The sequence below is a fragment of the Palaemon carinicauda genome, chromosome 30 (assembly GCF_036898095.1).
Source record: "Palaemon carinicauda isolate YSFRI2023 chromosome 30, ASM3689809v2, whole genome shotgun sequence".
Classification (NCBI taxonomy): Eukaryota; Metazoa; Arthropoda; class Malacostraca; order Decapoda; family Palaemonidae; genus Palaemon; species Palaemon carinicauda.
This window is the reverse complement of record NC_090754.1, coordinates 77,667,652-77,686,512: the sequence shown is the minus strand read 5'-3', so window position 1 is coordinate 77,686,512 and position 18,861 is coordinate 77,667,652. Positions and strand designations below refer to the sequence as shown.

The following is an 18,861-nucleotide window of genomic DNA, read 5'->3' as shown; positions in this document are numbered from 1 at the left end:
TTTTAGATACACAAGCATGAAAACCCATGGCCATGGGTTTTTAAGTTCCATCTGTAAAGGGAAAATTCGTATGAGTAATATATATTTGTTTACTTCTGCGCCCTACAGTTTGTCTGATTTACTAATGTACTAACGATTTTTTTTTTTTCCAATCGAACATTAAGGTATTTTTATTCTGAAAGAATCGACAAATGTAGATATTCAACTATATATTTTTTTTAAATAAAACTTTTTGTACCTGGAAATCTATATAAGATTGGGATAATAATGTATGGGCTCCACCAGGCACTAGAAGAGTTGGAAGACCCAGGCCTACATGGCTGAGGACTATGAAGCGCGAAGTAGATGATGAATGGAGAAGAATTGAGTTCAAAACTCAAGATAGAGACGACTGGCGAACTCTTATCGAAACCCTTTGCGTCAATAGGCGTAGGAGGAGATGATGATGATGATATATGTATACACCATCAGCAGCAGCCATTGCTAGGCCATTGTAGGACAAATGCCTCAGACATACCCTTCCACTCATCTGTTTTTTATTGTTAGGCCAGTCTATGCACTTTTTTTTTTTTTATCTCGACAATCCATTGCATTCTCTTCCTTCCTGTGCTTCATCTGTCATTCTCATCCCATGTCCTGCCCAAGTCCTATTCTTTTTCTTACATGTTATTAGACTATCCTATATTAATTGTGCTCTCGTATCCATGTTGCTCTTTTTCTATTTCTTAGTGTTATTCCCATCATTATTCTTTCCATAGCTCTTAGAGTTCTAACTAACTTAAGTTCTAAGGCTTTAGTAAGGCTCCAAGTTTCTGATGCATAAATTGATACTGGTAATACCATCTGATTAAATACTTTCCTTTTTTAGAGAAAGTGGTCTTTTACTTTACATAACTTCATTTTGTTTACCAAAAGCTCTAGGTATCATGTCATGTGGAAACACTTAATATCTGCCCTTAGTGTGGATATTCATTAACACTCACAAGAGGCTCGTCCATAACCCTTATTCGATGTCTATCTACATTTTCATTGAACTTAATCTTAGTTTTACTCATATTCATTTTCAGTTTTACATTCCTGCTCTCTTTTCAAATCTATCATTCCTCCCATGATTCACTAAATAAAACCATGTCATCTGTAAATCTTAAGTTGTCAAGTTATTCCCCATTAGTGTTAATTCCTATATTTTTCCAATCTAAATTCTTTAAAACTTCTATGTATGTTGTGAATGATATAAGCAATATGGGGTTCTTATTGTCTAACTCTTTTTGTTTTCAATCGGAATTTTCTCGCTATTTTATGTAGTTTTACTATTTCTCTATTTCCTGTACATATATCTTCAAGTGTTCTAACATAAGATTCATCTTTTCCTTGTCTTTGAAGGGCTTTCATTACTGCTAAAGTTTCTACAGAATCAGAAGCTTTCTCATAATCTATAAATGCCATACATAGTGGTTTGTCATAGTCTGTTGATTTTTCCATAAGCTGGTTAATTAAATAGATATGGTCAGTTGTTGAATGCTAACTTCTAAAACCTTCCTGCTTTCTTGGTTGATAAAAGTCTAGCAGTCTTTCTATTCAGCGTAATATGACCTTCGTAAACATTTAATTAGATTCTGAGAGTAAACTTATTGTGTGTTATTTTTTCAGGTCTTTTATTTCTACCTTTTTGTAAGTTAGTATCATGATAAAGTTTTTCTAAGCCGTAGTATAGAGCATTCTTGCAGACATTTTGTGTAAAGTTTAGGGAGTTTTCCTACTATGAAATCTCCATCTATTATTAAATCAAATGTTAGGACATCTTCACTTCTGCCTCTTTTCGTGCCTTTTGATGTTTTCTTTACTTTTCCTATTGTTACTTTTGGTACAGACTCAGGTGTTCCATTATTTCTATTCGCAGTTATTCCTTACATCACTATTTTATATCGATTGACTTATATAGAAATCCTGTGCAATTTTCATAACTCCAACTCTTTTGTCGATAGTATTTCTATTTTCATCCATTAAAGCCAATATTGGATGGTGCCCTCTTCGAAGTCCATATGTATGTGTGTGTGTGTGTATATATATATATATATATATATATATATATATATATATATATATATATATATATATATATATATATATATATATATATATATATATATATATATATATATATATGTATGTGTGTGTGTATATGAAGATTACGCTGTCAGCTTATCAGCTAAAAGGATTTTCCTAAAGCAATTGTTTTCACATAACCAATTATTAACTTAACTTTACCTTGATTGAGCATGTATCTCCAAGTTGTCAGATGGGCTGACGCACTCCACGCACAATGCACTCGTGAATCGTAAACGAAAATATCAGATTTTTTAAAGATGCGTCTTGGCTCTTTACACCTCCGATTCCAGCATTTCAAGTTGGAGGTAGATCGATACCACCTTGCGGAAGACCAGACAACGACTGGTTGGACTAGGTGCTCTCGCGAGTCACGACCAAGGGAAATAGGAGAGAGAGAGAGAGAGAGAGAGAGAGAGAGAGAGAGAGAGAGAGAGAGAGAGAGAGAGAGAGAGAGAGAGAGAATGTTGCTAGGCGAGATCGTTCGATGTGAGAAGCATTCATATGTTACTTCCTATGTATATAGTAAAGAAGGAATTATGTCTATCTATCTATCTATCTATATATATATATATATATATATATATATATATATATATATATATATATATATATATATATATATACACACAAACATACACACGTGCAAAGACATTTGGCGAGGTCTAGAAAACGTATTGAATATAAGGAACCATGCTTTGGGTTAGACTAGGTGCTCTCGCGACCAATGGGAAAAGGCAAGTTTTATTTATTTATTTTTTTTATTTATTTATTTATTTTTTTTTTTTTTTGAGAGAGAATGTCGCTTGACGAGATCGTCCGATATGAGTTGCATTCGTATGTTACGTCCTATATAGTAAAGAAGAAATTATTTCTAATATATATGTATATGTATATATATATTATATATATATATATATATATATATATATATATATATATATATATATATATATATATACACACACATATATACACACACATGCAAAGACATTCGGCGAGGTCTAGAAAACGTATCGAATATAAGAAACCAAGCCTCTATATTCAAATTTGGGGTAAATAAAGATTAATCTCAGTAATGATTTTCTATCTACCCTTGAGTCCCTCTTATACATCAAAAGACCGGTTCTGTCTTTGAAAACGCAACGTTTCCGGGTATGTTTTAACTAGGCTGTGCTGCCCTGTAGGTAGCGTCCTTGTCTGATGATTTCCAGACTGGGGTTCGAGTCAGGCTCGGACTCGTTAGTTCCTATGGTCGCTGCAACCTCACCATCCTTGTGAACTAAGGATAGGGGTTTTGCTGGAGCTTACAGGTGTATCTGGTGAGTCACCAGCAACCATTGCGTGGCCCTCCTTGTCCTTGGCCCTAGCTTGAGTGGAGCGGGGCCTTGCGCTGATCACATGTAATATGGTCAGTCTCTAGGACATTGTCCTGTTTGAAAGGGCAGTGTCACTGTCCCTTGTCTCTGCCATTCATGACCGACCTTTAAACCTTTAAGATGGAGTCGTGAGTTGTTGCTGTCTTGGTCATTCATTCTTCCCTTCTCCTTTGGGTGATTTAGTTACTTCAAGCCTTCCTTGTTTTACTGAATATATCATCATCATCATCATCATCTCCTCCTACGTCTATTGACGCAAAGGGCCTCGGTTGAATTTCGCAAGTCGTCTCTGTCTTGAGCTTTTAAATCAATACTTCTCCATTCATCATCATCTACTTGACGCTTCATAGTCCTTAGCCATGTAGGTCTGGGTCTTCCAACTCTTCTCTTGCCTTGTGGATCCCAGCTGAAAGTTTGGTGAACTAACCTCTCTTGGGGAGTGCGAAAAGCATGCCCAAACCATCTCCATCTACCCCTCACCATGATCTCATCCACATATGGCACTAGAGTAATCTCTTATAGTTTCATTTTTAATCTTTTCCTGCCTTTTAACTCCTAATATTCTTTTTTGGGCTTTGTTCTCAAATCTAAAAAATCTGTTGGATATTGTTTCATTGTTATACCCCGATTCATATCCATACAGTAACACCGATATAAATAAACTGATATATAGCTGAATTTTGATATGTAATTTCAAGCGACTTGATTTCCAAATTTTACTTAACCCAGCCATTAACTGATTTGCTTGTTTCGATCTTTCATTAAACTCGAATTCTAAATATCCTGTATTAGAGATTAGAGTTCCAAAATATTTAAATGATTCCCCCTCATTAAGCCTTTCTCCTTCTTATGATATTTCATCTCTCTCTCTCTCTCTCTCTCTCTCTCTCTCTCTCTCTCTCTCTCTCTCTCTCTCTCTCTCTCTCTCTCTCTCTCTCTCTCTTTATATATATATATATATATATATATATATATATATATATATAAAGTATATATATATATACATATATATATATATATATATATATATATATATATATATATATATATATATATATATATATGATAAATTTTGCACATTTAGACGTGTTTTTCATATTCAAATAAGCCATATAAATTTTTGATACATTAATGTCTGGATTCTCTTAACGACCTCGAATCAGAGCCCCAAGCGAAATCACAAGCTCTTGTCTATGTGTGATTTCGCCTGGGGCTCTGATCCCGAGGTCGTTAAGAGACTCCAGACATTAATGTATCAAAAATTTATATGGCTTATTTGAATATATTTATATAATATATATATATATATATATATATATATATATATATATATATATATATATATATATATATATATATATATATATATATAATTAATTAAAATTTTTATGAATGTTTTTAAGTGCTACTAACCTTTATTTCAAGTTATCGTTTAATACATTTTAACGCTTTTTCTTATATCTATGTATTGAAAATGATCAAAACTGTTCAAAACGTCTCGAATTAAACTATATCCTTTTTAGATACGTTTTCTGAACTCTGCTGAATGCTTTTATATATCTTCCCAATGGAAATTCTTGCATACGTTGTAGATGTTGCATCCGCTTATTTTCCTCTTTCCCTTCGCGTTCAGGCTGAGAATCTCCTAGGTTCAGTGTCTAGTCTAGCGCAACTCCATATCCAAGGTTACCCTCTTGTGACCCTGAGTACCTCAAGGAACTAGGAAAAAATGACTTTAAAGAGGTAAAAGTCAGGTGTGACTTGGACGTCTTACAATAGTGTCTTTCAAATGGGGTGCACCTTACGTTCATTAGATTCTATCTCCGCAAAATGTCGTTATATCACAGAGAATTTCACAGAGACGTTTCTGATCAGTGTTGTCACTTCATCTGCCAAAGAATTCCGACTGGATAGGAAAATGGCCTTTAAACGCTGTAGTAATTACAGCCAAGGTCTATAGACCTTGCCTACAGCTACAGCTACAGTATAGAGCAGTGGCTCCCAAACCAGGGAGCCATAAGCTGATGTTGTGTCTAGATAAAACCAAAAGGGTTGAGAGGGTAAGCAGCCAGTGGAGGCTGTTCACAAGTCAATTCATATTTTTATAATGCTTTGCTGCCAGACACGAGTGATATATTATGTTTTTCCTTTTAATTATCTTTTCTGTATAATTCTTTGTACTTGATATAAAACAAAACATGGAGATGTATCAAGGTAATAGTCAATTTTCACTCTGCAAAATGTTAAGGTCTCCTAAGCTATGGATTATGTATGAAAACCTGCGTTCGTAAATCTTGTGTATCAGCATGGGATGGTTGACTACTACCTGGATTTTAAATTTACAGGCATTACTGATAAAGTTGTATTGAAGCCTCGATGTGTAATTTGTCAAAAAATATTTACAGCTGAATTGCTAAGGTCCTGCAAGTTTAAGTTGCACCTGAAAACAAAGTATCCTGAAGATGTTGGTCAAGAACGTAAAGAGACAATGACTTGATGGCTGTGGTTCCATTCACGACAAAATGCTGCAGTTTTGGAGGGGTCATTTCTTGTACCCCTTTAGATAGAAAAGTAAAGAAGCCTCACACAGTTGGGGAGGAATTAACATTTGTTTGGGAGAGAAAGGGGCTGAGAAAGTTAAATGATATTTATCTTTCAAATAATAGTGTGCAACACCAAATATCTCGGATATCTGATGATAGCAAAGAACAGGTGATATAAGGAATTGGAAAAGCTTCAAGAGTCCATTGACGTCCAGTCCTGCTCACAATTCATGGCTTTTGTAAGATATGCTCATGATGAGGACTTCAAAGGAAGATGCTCATGATGAGGACTTCAAAGGAAGATGCTCATGATGAGGACTTCAAGGAAGAATTCTTGTTTTGTGAAACTTTTGAACAATCTATAAAAGGTGAAGATGTAATGCAGAAACTTACAGAATTATTTTAGGCTGAAGGTCTTGACTGGGGCAATATGTGTGTGATATGCACAGATGGGACTCCAGCCATGATGGGTTCTCAGTCAGGTTTTGTTACAAGGGTTATACAAAAAGCACCAAATGCTATTCCTCTTCACTGCATGATCCACAGGTAAGATCTTGCATCAAAAACACTACCCTTATTATTACAGAATTCTCAATAGCATTATAAAGACAGCTAACTTTATAAATAGTAGTATTCTTAATACACTCCTTTATAAGAAACTAACTCTTCCAAGATAGGAATACAACAGTTTGCTGCCTATCCAAAGGAAACGTAACTCGGCGTGTATATTAGCTCGAGACAAGAGATAACCTTCTTTCCCAGGACACAAAACCGGCAAGATGTACAGTCAGTATAGTCTATAGATGGCTTCATGGTGCAACTTGCCTACCTTGTTGACATATTTAGACAGTTGAATAAATTCAACCTGGAATTCCAAGGGAAAGGGATTTTTATTATAGATTTTGTATACAAAATCAAAGCTTTCATTCATAAAATGAAGAATTGGAGGTAAAAAGTTGGAATGGGAAACTTGGCAATGTTGAAAAAAGTATCACAAATGGCAAGCGAATGTGATGCTGCCACACACAACTTGATTACCCAACATCTTGAGGCCTTAGAAGGGGAAGTTAAAAGGTACTTCCTAGATCCCCAAAGGCAAAACTCTCTGCTTGTAAGGTTTCCCTTCACTGCTGCAGGTACATGCATTTCTGATGACAATGATGATTGTCAGACTGAGCTATTGGCACTTCAAGAAGATTCAGGAGCCAAGATAAAGTTTGAACACGAGTCACTCACAGTATTCTGGTCATCAATGGCAGCTTCATATCCTAACATATGTGACAGTTTTTCGCCACCTCCTGCCATTTCCCTTAACTTATTCATGTAAGGCTGCATTCTCCCAAGCACTTCACATAAAAGAAAATATCATAACAGACTGGATGTGAAGCATGACCTTTGGGGAGCTTTAGTGAAACAAAACCAAGAATCAAGAAGCTGGTTGATAATCTACAACTTCACCCATCACACTTTGTGGAATGGGCATTCTGGTAAGGGAACATGATCCTGTGCATGAACATTCAGAAACAGCTGGTGGTAGCAGTTGGGTGTGTAGGTACTGCAGGTCATGGTTCTGGCAGTTAATTATTATTCCCTATAATATAACTTCATTTCAGAATTATATATTTACTAGATTTGTCATATCCAAAGGTCAGATAAGTTTTTGAATGAGTAATACACCTTTTAGCTCCATTGAATTTATTTCTATATATATATTTTTTTTTTGATTTTGCTGAAACAGTCTTTGAGAATTGTCCGATTTGTGATTAAACTCTCCAAACCACGTGACTCAAAGTAACTGTTTAAACTCTCCAAACCACGTGACTCAAAGTAACTGTCTTGTTTAGAAGGTCTTTTAACATTTTCGCTGATCAGTCTATCTCAATATGGCAATTTTGTTTTTGTAATAGAAATATAAAGATACTGATTGTGTTCCTCAAAAGCAAATTTTCAATCAATAATCCCGCCTAAACTTTTAAAGGAGATTTATATAGTTTAGTAAACTATCAATGCAGAGATCTAGATGTTGAGGGCTACTCTCCTCAACCTTCTTGCAATCATACTTTGAAGTTTGTGTTTGTGCAACTTCATGCCTTATAATTTGCATCATGCGCTAATTCTAGGTAGATGTCTGAGAAGAGATTCAGTTATCTTAAGTTTACATTCAGGGTATGGAATTGATCCAAAAGACTGAAGATATGTTAAGGCTTTAAAGATCAAACTAAATACTTTCTTGTTTTCTAAGTGCTTCGATAATGTGGAAATGACTAACTTAGCATACGCTGTGTGATACTTTATTGTTATTATTATTATGATGCTAAAAGGAGAAAGACCCCAACAGGGAAAATAGCCCAGTGAGGAAAGGAAATAAGAATACAAATAGAATACTGCTTCTGAGTGTACCCTCAAGCAAGAGACACCTAACCCTAGACAGTGTAAGTCCATGATACTGAGGATATGGCACTACCCAATTCTATAGAACAATAGATTGATTTGTAATGTCTTTCTCTTAGAAGTGCGGCATACCATAGCTAAAGAGTCTCTTCTGCCCTTACCGAGAGGAAAGTAGCCATGGAACAATTATAGTGCAGTAGTTAACCTCTTGAGTGTTGTAGAATCTTTGTGTTATCTTAGTATTGTCATTAGTATAAGGAAAGACGAGAAAATGTAATGAATAGAATAGACTATTCGGTGTGTGTAAGCAAAGGGAAAATGAGCCGTAACCCGAGAGCGATCCGATGTAGTACTATCTGGCCAGGCGAAAGACGGGATAACTCTAGAGGTAGTATCGCAACAGGTGGCTGGTGCCTTAGCCCATATCTAAGAATGTATTCGACAAATCCTATCTTGTAGGTCCTTTAGAGCTTATGGTTTTTCTGTGTGATAGGACCAGGAAAACATTCCTTAACCCTTTCACTGCCATTGATGAATTCAACAAAATATCTGATGTAGCAAAATCTTTCAAGACCACACAGACCCTAGGTGTTCATATCTATTGGATATCTCTCATGAAGACCGTTCTAATGAATACCACTTTGCTAGGGCAGCGAAACGGTTAAAGTAAAGTTAAGTATATCTCTGCTATTTCTCTAGTCTCTCACATTGCTTCATCCATAAGAATATCAAATATCCATGGAAACAATTACTTGTGTCTCAGACTCTGTTTAGTACCAATGCAGAAGCTGTCTCGCCTTTAATAAAGAAACCTTGTTGCTCCTAGTAAATTACCTTTACCCTTCACCCCTCTGAAGAAAATCACTCACTGGTCAATCATAAGTCTGACAATTGCAAATATGGCTTTTTATTCCTATACCAAACTTCTCACAGTGGTTTCCTAGAGTGCACTTTATCCATACACATTACACTTTTTAAATTCTCACTTCCTTTCTGTCATCAATCCTCCTTTATTTAATTTCTCTTTCAGATTTATTACCTCCGCCAACGAAGTTGGAAGGTGGTTGTTTTACCCAGTTTGTTAGTGAACAGCTTCCTGGCCACAATTTTAATCGTAGAGCAATGAAACTTACAGGAATTAACTTTTATGTAAAAAGCTGGAAATGATTAAATTTTAGAAGGTCAAGGTCATGGTCAAGTAAAAGGTCCAATTCACGTAATCAGCCATGAATTTGGCCATTGTTGTCACAGAGACTTCAAACTTGGTTCATGTGTGAGTGTTTGAAAATCCACGCCAATTGATACATGTTAATGTCAAGGTCAAGGTCGGGCAAAAGGTCGAGAAATAAGATGCCGCGCGGAGGCCTGTGTTTTATTAAGTGCCCCTTTAAGTAATACTTTGCACCTGTGATTTATGCAAACACCTCAGCCGCCTTTTTCCATACAATCTCTCCTTTCCTATATTTTTGGAACCTTTCCTTCATAATTGCAAACTAGCAACATTTTGCTTGTAAGCCTACCAATTGCTCTCACTTTTTCCATTTTTTCAATTACCTCTCCAACGTTTTAAAATATCCTTTAGCTCCTTAACTCGATCATTCATATTTGCATCCATTATAACCAATCATCAAAATATCGCCAGTGACAGAAGATTGAGTTCCTATAGAATATCCTTCCTTTTCCATCTTCACAGACTGATGTCAGTTATAGGTAGGACATATTAAACCTAAAGTCCATTGAGGTCGTTGTGAATGGAGTTTTCTTTCCATGTTTTAATCAAATGGTAATATTCTGCCTCACCACTTATTATTGTATGAAAATTCCCAGCACTTTTGAGAGCACAAGGAATAGATTGTTTTTCTTGGCCTGGGTATATCCATATCATCTCTTTTACTTTCTATCATCCATTTTGTACTTTAGCATCCTGCATCATATTAATGAAAGCTTTTAGTTTTGCTGTAGACTAAAAAAAAAAAAAAAAAAAAAAGTCCAGCTTTCTCGATTTCTGGTCACTTTGATGCAGCTAAAAAAGGGACAGTAGATTCCTTTGCTCAAGAAGCATAGTTGATAATGAGGTTGTCTCTTTCATAAAAGCCCCATTGATTATTTTTGTTTTGTTTGGTCATGATTTTCGTTAATCGAAACTTTTAAAAGTGTTAATTATGATGAGAAAAAAGTATTTGGGAGAGTATGGTGTACAACATTAGATAATCCCAGGGTGGTCTAAACCAACAGATATTCAGGCATCCAGCAGTTGAATTTCAAAGTCTAGTGGAAGAAATTTAACCTTAAATTTGACTTAATTGTTAAATTTTTGGGGTATATTTTATTAAGCATACAACTGCAGATATAGTGTGCAATTTTGTTATTTTTGTTGGTGTTGTTACTGCGACCAAAGAAACTAACGAGTTTGAGCTGGACCCGAACCCCAGTCTGGCGTTCATCAGTCAGGGACGTTACCACAACGGCCACCACAACTTTATATCTTCTATTTATCTCAGATCTTGCCTCCTTTCTTTCATCTTGCTATTAACTTTTACCTTATAAGATACATAGGGTTTTACCTTAGATGGGCTGAATGACCTAACATTCCCCAGCACCTAAATCCAATTCTCTCTCTCTCTCTCTCTCTCTCTCTCTCTCTCTCTCTCTCTCTCTCTCTCTCTCTCTCTCTCTCTAAGGTTAATGAAATACAGATATCTGAAAGCACATTTATTTCCAGGTTTACCTGAAATCTCTTAATCATTTGACCTAAAACAATAATGACGTATCGTTGACCACAATATTTAAGAAAACAGGTTTTTTAGATATTAATTTAGTTGCTGGCAACTCAGAAATCGGGATGATTCTTTTGGCGCCCTCAGAACTGATTAATTTACTATGATAACTGAAAAGAAGCAAGATGATATAAAGGTGAAGTCTGTCATAGGGAAATGTCACGAAGCAATCTATAGTCCCAGATGTGTGGATAGCAAATTCCAATTTGATCTCTTATTTTATATCTTGAATTATCAATTTTTATCCATTTTGAAAAACGCATTTCTTATTTCTGTATATACTATGAATTAAGATTTGCCGGAGCAAAGTGTTTTGCTTAGTTATTTGTTAATTACAGCTGAGAAAGCTCTTTCTGCCCGTGTATTATTAATAAAGGGTTTTGGTAAGAAAATACCAGTTTCCACTTAGTCTATATTGACTTAGATGATTGTAAGATTAATAATAATCATCATTATGGAAGCAATTATTATTATAAGGAAAATTTGTGTTTTTAATCAAATCCAAACCTCATATTCCAAGTGTTTTATTTCACCATCCATTTATTTTTGTCTTGAAATATTAATAGGGAATGGAGCAAGCTAAAAATCTTTTGGCTAAAGAATTTGTACTACACTTAGAAATTTGCAATAATAAAAGGATAAATTCCTGGCAACATTTATTCCAGGATTTTTACAGTTTTAAAAACGGATATATTGACGTAAAGGAGTGATATTACAGTCACCAACCCGTTAAAGATAATAACAATGTATGGTAAAATTACGGTCACGTGTATTTTACTAAAATACGGATAAATACAGCATATTTTTACCGCGAACTTCCTATCAATTTTTTTTTCTCTCCAGGGTATATATGGTATTTGTAAGTCCAAATCTTTAAGAAATCTAACAGTCGTTCTACCTTTTATGAAACTTTAGCTTTTGGAATTAAGGGAAAACTTTGACTGAACTTCAGTCAAAGAGATGCTGTTAGGTACCTTTCTTTGATGTACCAAATTATACGTTTTCTCCTGAAAAGGTGCTTTGGATGAGTTTGGTTAAAGGTTTAAAAGCCGCTCATGAATGGCAGAGACAAGGGACAGTGACATTGCCCTGGCAAGCAGGACAATTCTGACCATATATACATATGATCAGCGCCCAAGCCCCTCTCTGCCCAAGTTAGGACCAGGGAGGGCCAGGCAATGGCTGCTGATTACTCAGCAGATAGACATATAGAGTCCCTCAGACCCCCATAGTTAGCTCACAAGGATGGTGAGGTTGGTCGTGAATATCCGGTTTCGTTCTTGTTTTTATTCAAAACCTCATTCTCTGTGCGCTTTGTCATTCTTACTAAATGGGAACTTATTTCATTTTGATTTCAACTACATTATACAGAATCACATAACTTTTGAAGTAGTTTCTTTGCTTCGTCCTTGAAATATCTTCTTCGGAAGCAATAAATCAGCCAGTTCCAGGATGATCCTGCCATGCAGAGCCACCAGATTATGAAGTGAAGCAATGGGAAGTTTTCAGAGATGTTAACCGTCACGCTGTTAGCTAATATGACAGAAGCTATTGGCGCACATGATATTAGAAAAAGTATGACCATCAGCATGAATGATCTAGAAATTGCACTAAAGTGTTTGACATGCTGCAAATGATTATTTGATGTTATATTACTCGGTACTCTTGATCTTCGTATGCTGAAAATGATTGCTAATGTTGTTAAAATAGCCACAATTATTACTCCTGCTACACTAGCAACTAGAGTCTGAAGGTAGAATGCAGTTGATGATAAGTTAGATTTGCCCCTCCCAGTATTTAGAGTAAGCTTTGTAACAGGATCAAAGAAGCCAGTTAATGTGTAATCTTGTGGCTTGTTATCAGAATTCTCCTGAAGGTTTGAACCAGCGTTAATCAGAAATGCCAAAATGATATTCCAAACCCATATGATGCATATTCCAATCTTTATAGTCTTATTGTTATCAAAATAGAAGAGCCATCTTTTGAAGTTGTCACATTGATTGCTGTTACTTTGATTGAGATTTTGAGTTTGTCTTTGACTCTCATCCTTTTCTTCATTCCTTAGATTTTCAAAAGTAAGTATCTTTATGGAAAGCGGAAGAATTAAAATACCAAGTAAAGCCAGAGACATTAATGAGGACAGGATTGAGATATTCATTGCAATTGCACAATATGCTGGCCATCCATATCTCGGAAATCTAGTTTGTTGGAATCCTTTTGGTTGATAATTAGCAAATGTACCAAAGGGTGCCCAAGGCCCATCATCACTCAAATCGTAGATCGTAAGATACCCGTTCATAAGGTCATAGGTATCGCGAAGTGCCAGTGAAGCTGTGGTAACACCAAGGAGCAGATCAGCTGCGGCCACTGAAGTATATATCATATAAACATGCTTTTTAACTAATCCTGAAAAAGTCATAACTGTGATAACTATTATGTTCCCAGATATTGTTATGAAGGTAATAGCACAACACAGAAGAAAGAGTCCCATTTCCATCGCCTTACATGGTAATGGGAGGTAATCCCACTCTGGGACTACTTTTGTAGCGTTTGTATTTTCATTCCATGCAATCAACTTATTGTACATGCAAGTGGGCCAGAATTTGTTAACACGGAGCATTGTATTATTTTGTATCCTTAACAAATCTTCATTAACATCAATGGGGAGGATTTTTAAACACATTTCAGCAGTGATATCAAATGGAATTGGACCTATCACATACTTTGGGACTGGCTGTAGATTCTCTGTCGTACCATTTGGGTTTATATCAATTGAAAAACTACCTTCCACAAGAGTTTTCACACATTCAGTATTGTTTGAGAGACTGGCAAGGATAAATATCTGCAGAGTTTTTTGTCTGGATTCTGTCTGCCCCTTAGTATCAAAATCTCCCGAATTGGTCTCATTCTTAAGTATTTTTGTGAGGCCACCGACAACTGAAGGGTGTGTGTTATCTTTAAATTCTTTTTCGAAGATCCTCGTTTCTTTATCATTAATTTTCTCGCCAAGTAGTTTTACAGCAGACTTGTCCATGTTTTTTGGATAGACTAAGAAGTGAAAGAACCGTGTTTCATAGTCTGTAGCTGTCTCCAGATCACGTTTGCAGTCTTCATCGGTTTGTTTATTTATTCCTTGATCACGACAGCCGCGGAAAAAATTATGGGATTGGAGCAAGGTGACATTTTCCCTTCTAATGGAAGTCAAGAGGACACCTGTATCATCATTGCAAATATACTCATAATCTAAGGTACCATTGTAAATGAAGAGGAGTAGATCTTTACTGTCTTCTTGATACTTTAGTGAGCAGTTATAGAAAGTTATCCAATTCCTGTGACCCCATATTGATACAGTATCTTCAACTTTAGTAAAATATTGATTGTTTGTAATGTTCATATTTTCATTGATGATATCTTCCAGTGTTTCTATTTTTGTATGATTTGCAGTAAAGACTGGAATGTGGAACTCGTTTGTATAGTGTTTGAAAGTGTAGTTCAAGTTTATGATTGTTTTGTATGTTTTAATACTGATATTGGTTTCTGCAAAAATTAATCTCTGAAGAATCACGTTAGACTTGATGGAATCCGTAACATTTTCATTTAATTCGACAAGCCTTGCGGTCTCTGTAATTTTTCTTATGTGCCACAAGTCTTTATCATTGTAGTTATTTGACTTTGTGTAACAGAAAAAGTAAGTTTTCTCATACAAGAAGTTGTGTGTACTTTTCTTTATGTAGTTCAGAGGATATTCACACCTCTCATTGCTTTGAAAATCAGTAAAATTCCGTAAAATGTACACTAATTTCTCAGTGTCAGAAATCATCTTGGTGTCTTTACTGATAAATACAATTGAATTACTATTGCTTGGGCCTTTAAATGCATAAAAGCAAAATTCATTCTTTTCTCTGTAGCAAGTGGGATTGGTCTGAAGCTCAGTCAGTGTGTTGCTGCAGGCGTGATGCGTGGGCTCATTCAGTCTTAAAATGGGTATAGGAAACGCAGATTTAGTTTCATTACATATTAGGTGACCACAGTATAGTGGGAGTTTTCTGTTGATGTTATACAAGCGCAATAATAGGTCCATTTTTTCTTTAAAGTTATTCCCGATTTCACAGTTCCAGGGTAAGAAAGGGATGAGTGCATATCCAAGATTATTTGGAATTTCCGTGCCAGTGAAATTTTGCGTGAGCAAACAGTTTTTTTCAAGTTTTCCCAGATTATTTTTGCATTTCTGGAAATTGGTGCTTAATGTGCTACAGTTCCTACAACGGATGGATGGATAACACCAGTATTCTCCTTTTCTGTCACTATTTATGCCTTTCAAACTGACCTTTTCGTCACTAAGGAAAGCTAAACAAGAGGAATTGGCAGCAGCGAAATCATTTTTCGAAAAACAACTTTCCAATTTGGTTAAGCTCTTGTTGAATCTCCCCAGAAGTTTTTCTTTATTATTCAAGTTATTGCAGTGAGGAGATTTTGTTTTGATAAAGTCGCCTTCAAAGTCTTCCTGTGATTCGACCTGGTTACCACCACCTGTAAGTGATGAAAGTTGCATGATTATTATGTTGGAATGTTATTTCCATTTGTATGAATTATTTTTCATATTGTAATTTGTTCAGCTGTAAAATATTTGAGGATAATTTCAAGTTAACATTAAATGTTTTAACGTTTTTCTTCACATATGCAAGTACGTCCACAAATACACACACACACACACACACACACACACACACACACACACACACACACACACACACAAAGAAAGAATGTCATACAAAAGGATGACAAGAAATCCATACAATAGTAATGTTTACATTCCAATACAAATCTTGGAGTGGTGGTACCTACATGCTTTATATACTCATGGGAGCTAGTGGTAAGAAATGCTAGCCCTGGGTTTGTGGATGGTACATCCAAATGCATGTTTCATTACCTACTGGACTATTTTTACACAGAGCTTTATTATCATAGTTCTTTGGTGAAGGTGGTTATATGTATCCAGATGAGGGTAAATTCCCAAGGAATCAGAGAGAGGAATGATCATGGTACTGTGATATCGGAAAGGATGTAGAAATGATGGACAAATTATAGGGGAATTAAATACTATTATGGGAGGGTGTATAGTAAGGTTTTGATTTTGAGCGTGAAATGTGCCAGAGGCAACGATGGGAAATATCAGCAAGTTTGGATTATACAAGGAAGAATGTGTCACATAGCCCAAGTCCATAAAACGGGTGTTAGGCTTTAGTGGGTGGCTATACTAAAACTAGCCCAAATCCATAAAATACATGGTAGGCCCCAGCACTTGCCTATATGAGAGACTGTATAGCGCAAATCCTTCCCCCAGTGCCTGGCTATATCAGGGGCTATATGGCCCAAATCTTTAAAACGTGTCTTACCAATGACTGGCTATATTGGGGCTATACAGCCCAAATTTGTGAAATGTTTGTTAGACCTCGATGCATAGTTATACACTGTGTAAGCCCTGGCTACACAAACCAAATATGTAAGACGTGTGATTGGTCCCAATGCCTAGCTAAACCCAAGGGCTGTATAGCCCAAATCCAAAAATTGTGTTAAGCCCCAGTCCCTAGTTATACTAGAGTTAGTCGAAATCCATAAAATGTGTGGTATGCCCAGCACTTGGCTATACCAAGGCCTATATAGCCCAAATCCGTAAAACGTGTATTAGGCCCTAACGCCTTGCTATTCCTAGGGGTATACAGCCCAAATCCATAAAACATGTGTTATACCCCAACTCCTAGCTATACCCCAGGCTACATAGTCCAAATCCAAAAAAAAGTGAGTTAGGCCCCTGTACATAGCTATACAAGGGCTAGACAAAATGCATAAAGTGTGTTATTCCCGACTGCCTGGATATACCCGGCCCTGTATAGCTTAATTCATAAACGGATTTTGAGCAAAGCAAAATATCTACTTTTTGGGTGGTATGGCCATGTCGTCCTGATGGAAGGTTCCTTTAGGCAGCCTTCTAAGGGATATTTGGCTACTGTGATCCTCCCAGAGAATTGACCACAGGTCTCCAGAATTCTAACTCCTGGCGCGAGTATCCTTAAAATAACTCTTAAGGATATCGCATATCAGGAGACGTATTTCTAGATACAACACCAGTCAATCTTCACCCCGAATATAGTTTTTGTTCTGAGGGGAAAGGGTGGCGAAAATGAAGGGGAGTCGTCATCAAGGTTACCCGGTGCATCCCCTTCCTGTACTACTAGGCCGTGGGGCATGCTGACAAAAGATGCCTAAATAATGAAGTTTGATTGACCCTCCTCGCAACTACCTGAAAACACTTGTTCTAATGTAATTTTGGGGTGCTCTTTCCAAAAATGCAATGTTCTCCTCTGTAAAGTTGCACATTAACCCACTACAGGCGAAATACATTAACCTATGAAATTCACATTTTCTCCACTGAAGGAATGTTTTTTTCACAATTTCTGTCCATGGTTTACCAAAAAGGATATCTTAAAAGAAAGACTATGATATTAAGATAAGTATACAATTATATAGACATTTTATTTTTTTACAAATGACATAATATAGTTTTAAAAAATTAGTCTTCTTCTCTATCAGGGAATATGCCTAATGCTGATACAGTTTCCGTTTGTGCTAGATAAAAAGTGTTTTTTTTTCTCATTTAAAGTAACTTTTTGTAAAAGACATTTTTCTTAAAATCAAAATTGTTAGTAATGTCCATTTCAGTCCATGCTCATGCTCAACCTCATGCTAAAAATCGTGCCTGATTATAATCCTTTTCAACTTACTCATAGCTCGCCTTCCTCGTCAATGTCATCATCAGAATCGGTGTCTTGTATCAAGCTATCTTCATCTATATATATATATATATATATATATATATATATATATATATATATATATATATATATATATATATATATATATATACATACATATACATATACATGCATACATATATATATATACATATACATACATACATATATATACATACATATATATATACATACATACATACATACATATATATATACATACATATACATATACATATATATATATACATATATATATATACATATATATACACACACACACATATGTATATATATATATATATATATATATATATATATATATATATATATATATATATATATATTTACATACACACACATATATATATACATATATATATATACACACACATATATATATATATATATATATATACATACATACATACATACATATATACATATACACATATACATACACATACATATATATATATATATATGCAATATTGATCAACGAAACTGAGTTACGAACCTTTTTAACCAACACTACAGCAAAATACCAGAAACGGAAAAGAATTTGATGTCTTGAGTTGAGATAATGTTGAGTTATGATGATGTAAAGTGGAATTGTACCTTTTAAAACACGCTATCTTCCGCATCTGAGAGAAATATGGCAACGCGCATTAGAGATGTGGCAACAGCACGAGATTCCGTTTCTAATGCTCTTATTGGATAAGAACCTGTGCAGAGCCATCTAGTGGCAAGAAATTGAACTAAATTCTGTTGAATATTAGGAGGCTAATAATTAGTAATTACTAATTAATGTGCAAGTTATTTTTGGAGAACATTGTATTTTTTTCTAGCTAAG

At 35.4% G+C, this 18,861-nt stretch overlaps 2 protein-coding genes across 3 annotated transcripts in view; one reads left to right on the top strand and one right to left on the bottom strand.

Annotated features, from left to right (window-relative positions):
• The first annotated feature begins 6,989 nt into the window (after positions 1–6,989).
• Positions 6,990–7,355, top strand: LOC137623608 (zinc finger BED domain-containing protein 5-like). Its single transcript, XM_068354443.1, has one exon. It carries the CDS (start codon positions 6,990–6,992, stop codon positions 7,353–7,355), a length of 366 nt encoding a protein of 121 aa, XP_068210544.1.
• A 4,404-nt stretch (positions 7,356–11,759) lies between these two features.
• The window catches only part of LOC137623302 (uncharacterized), a 34,330-nt gene continuing 27,228 nt past the window's right edge, over positions 11,760–18,861 (bottom strand). For both annotated transcript variants that reach the window (XM_068354098.1, XM_068354099.1), the window contains one exon: positions 11,760–15,726. In XM_068354098.1, the coding sequence (XP_068210199.1) occupies positions 12,560–15,726 (3,167 nt within the window). In that variant the 3' untranslated portion in view covers positions 11,760–12,559. The remainder of the gene's footprint in view (positions 15,727–18,861) is intronic.

What these genes read in the sequence shown, in the direction of transcription:
- LOC137623608 (XM_068354443.1), top strand. Translation starts at nt 6,990, where the DNA reads ATGGGAAACTTGGCAATGTTGAAAAAAGTATCACAAATGGCAAGCGAA.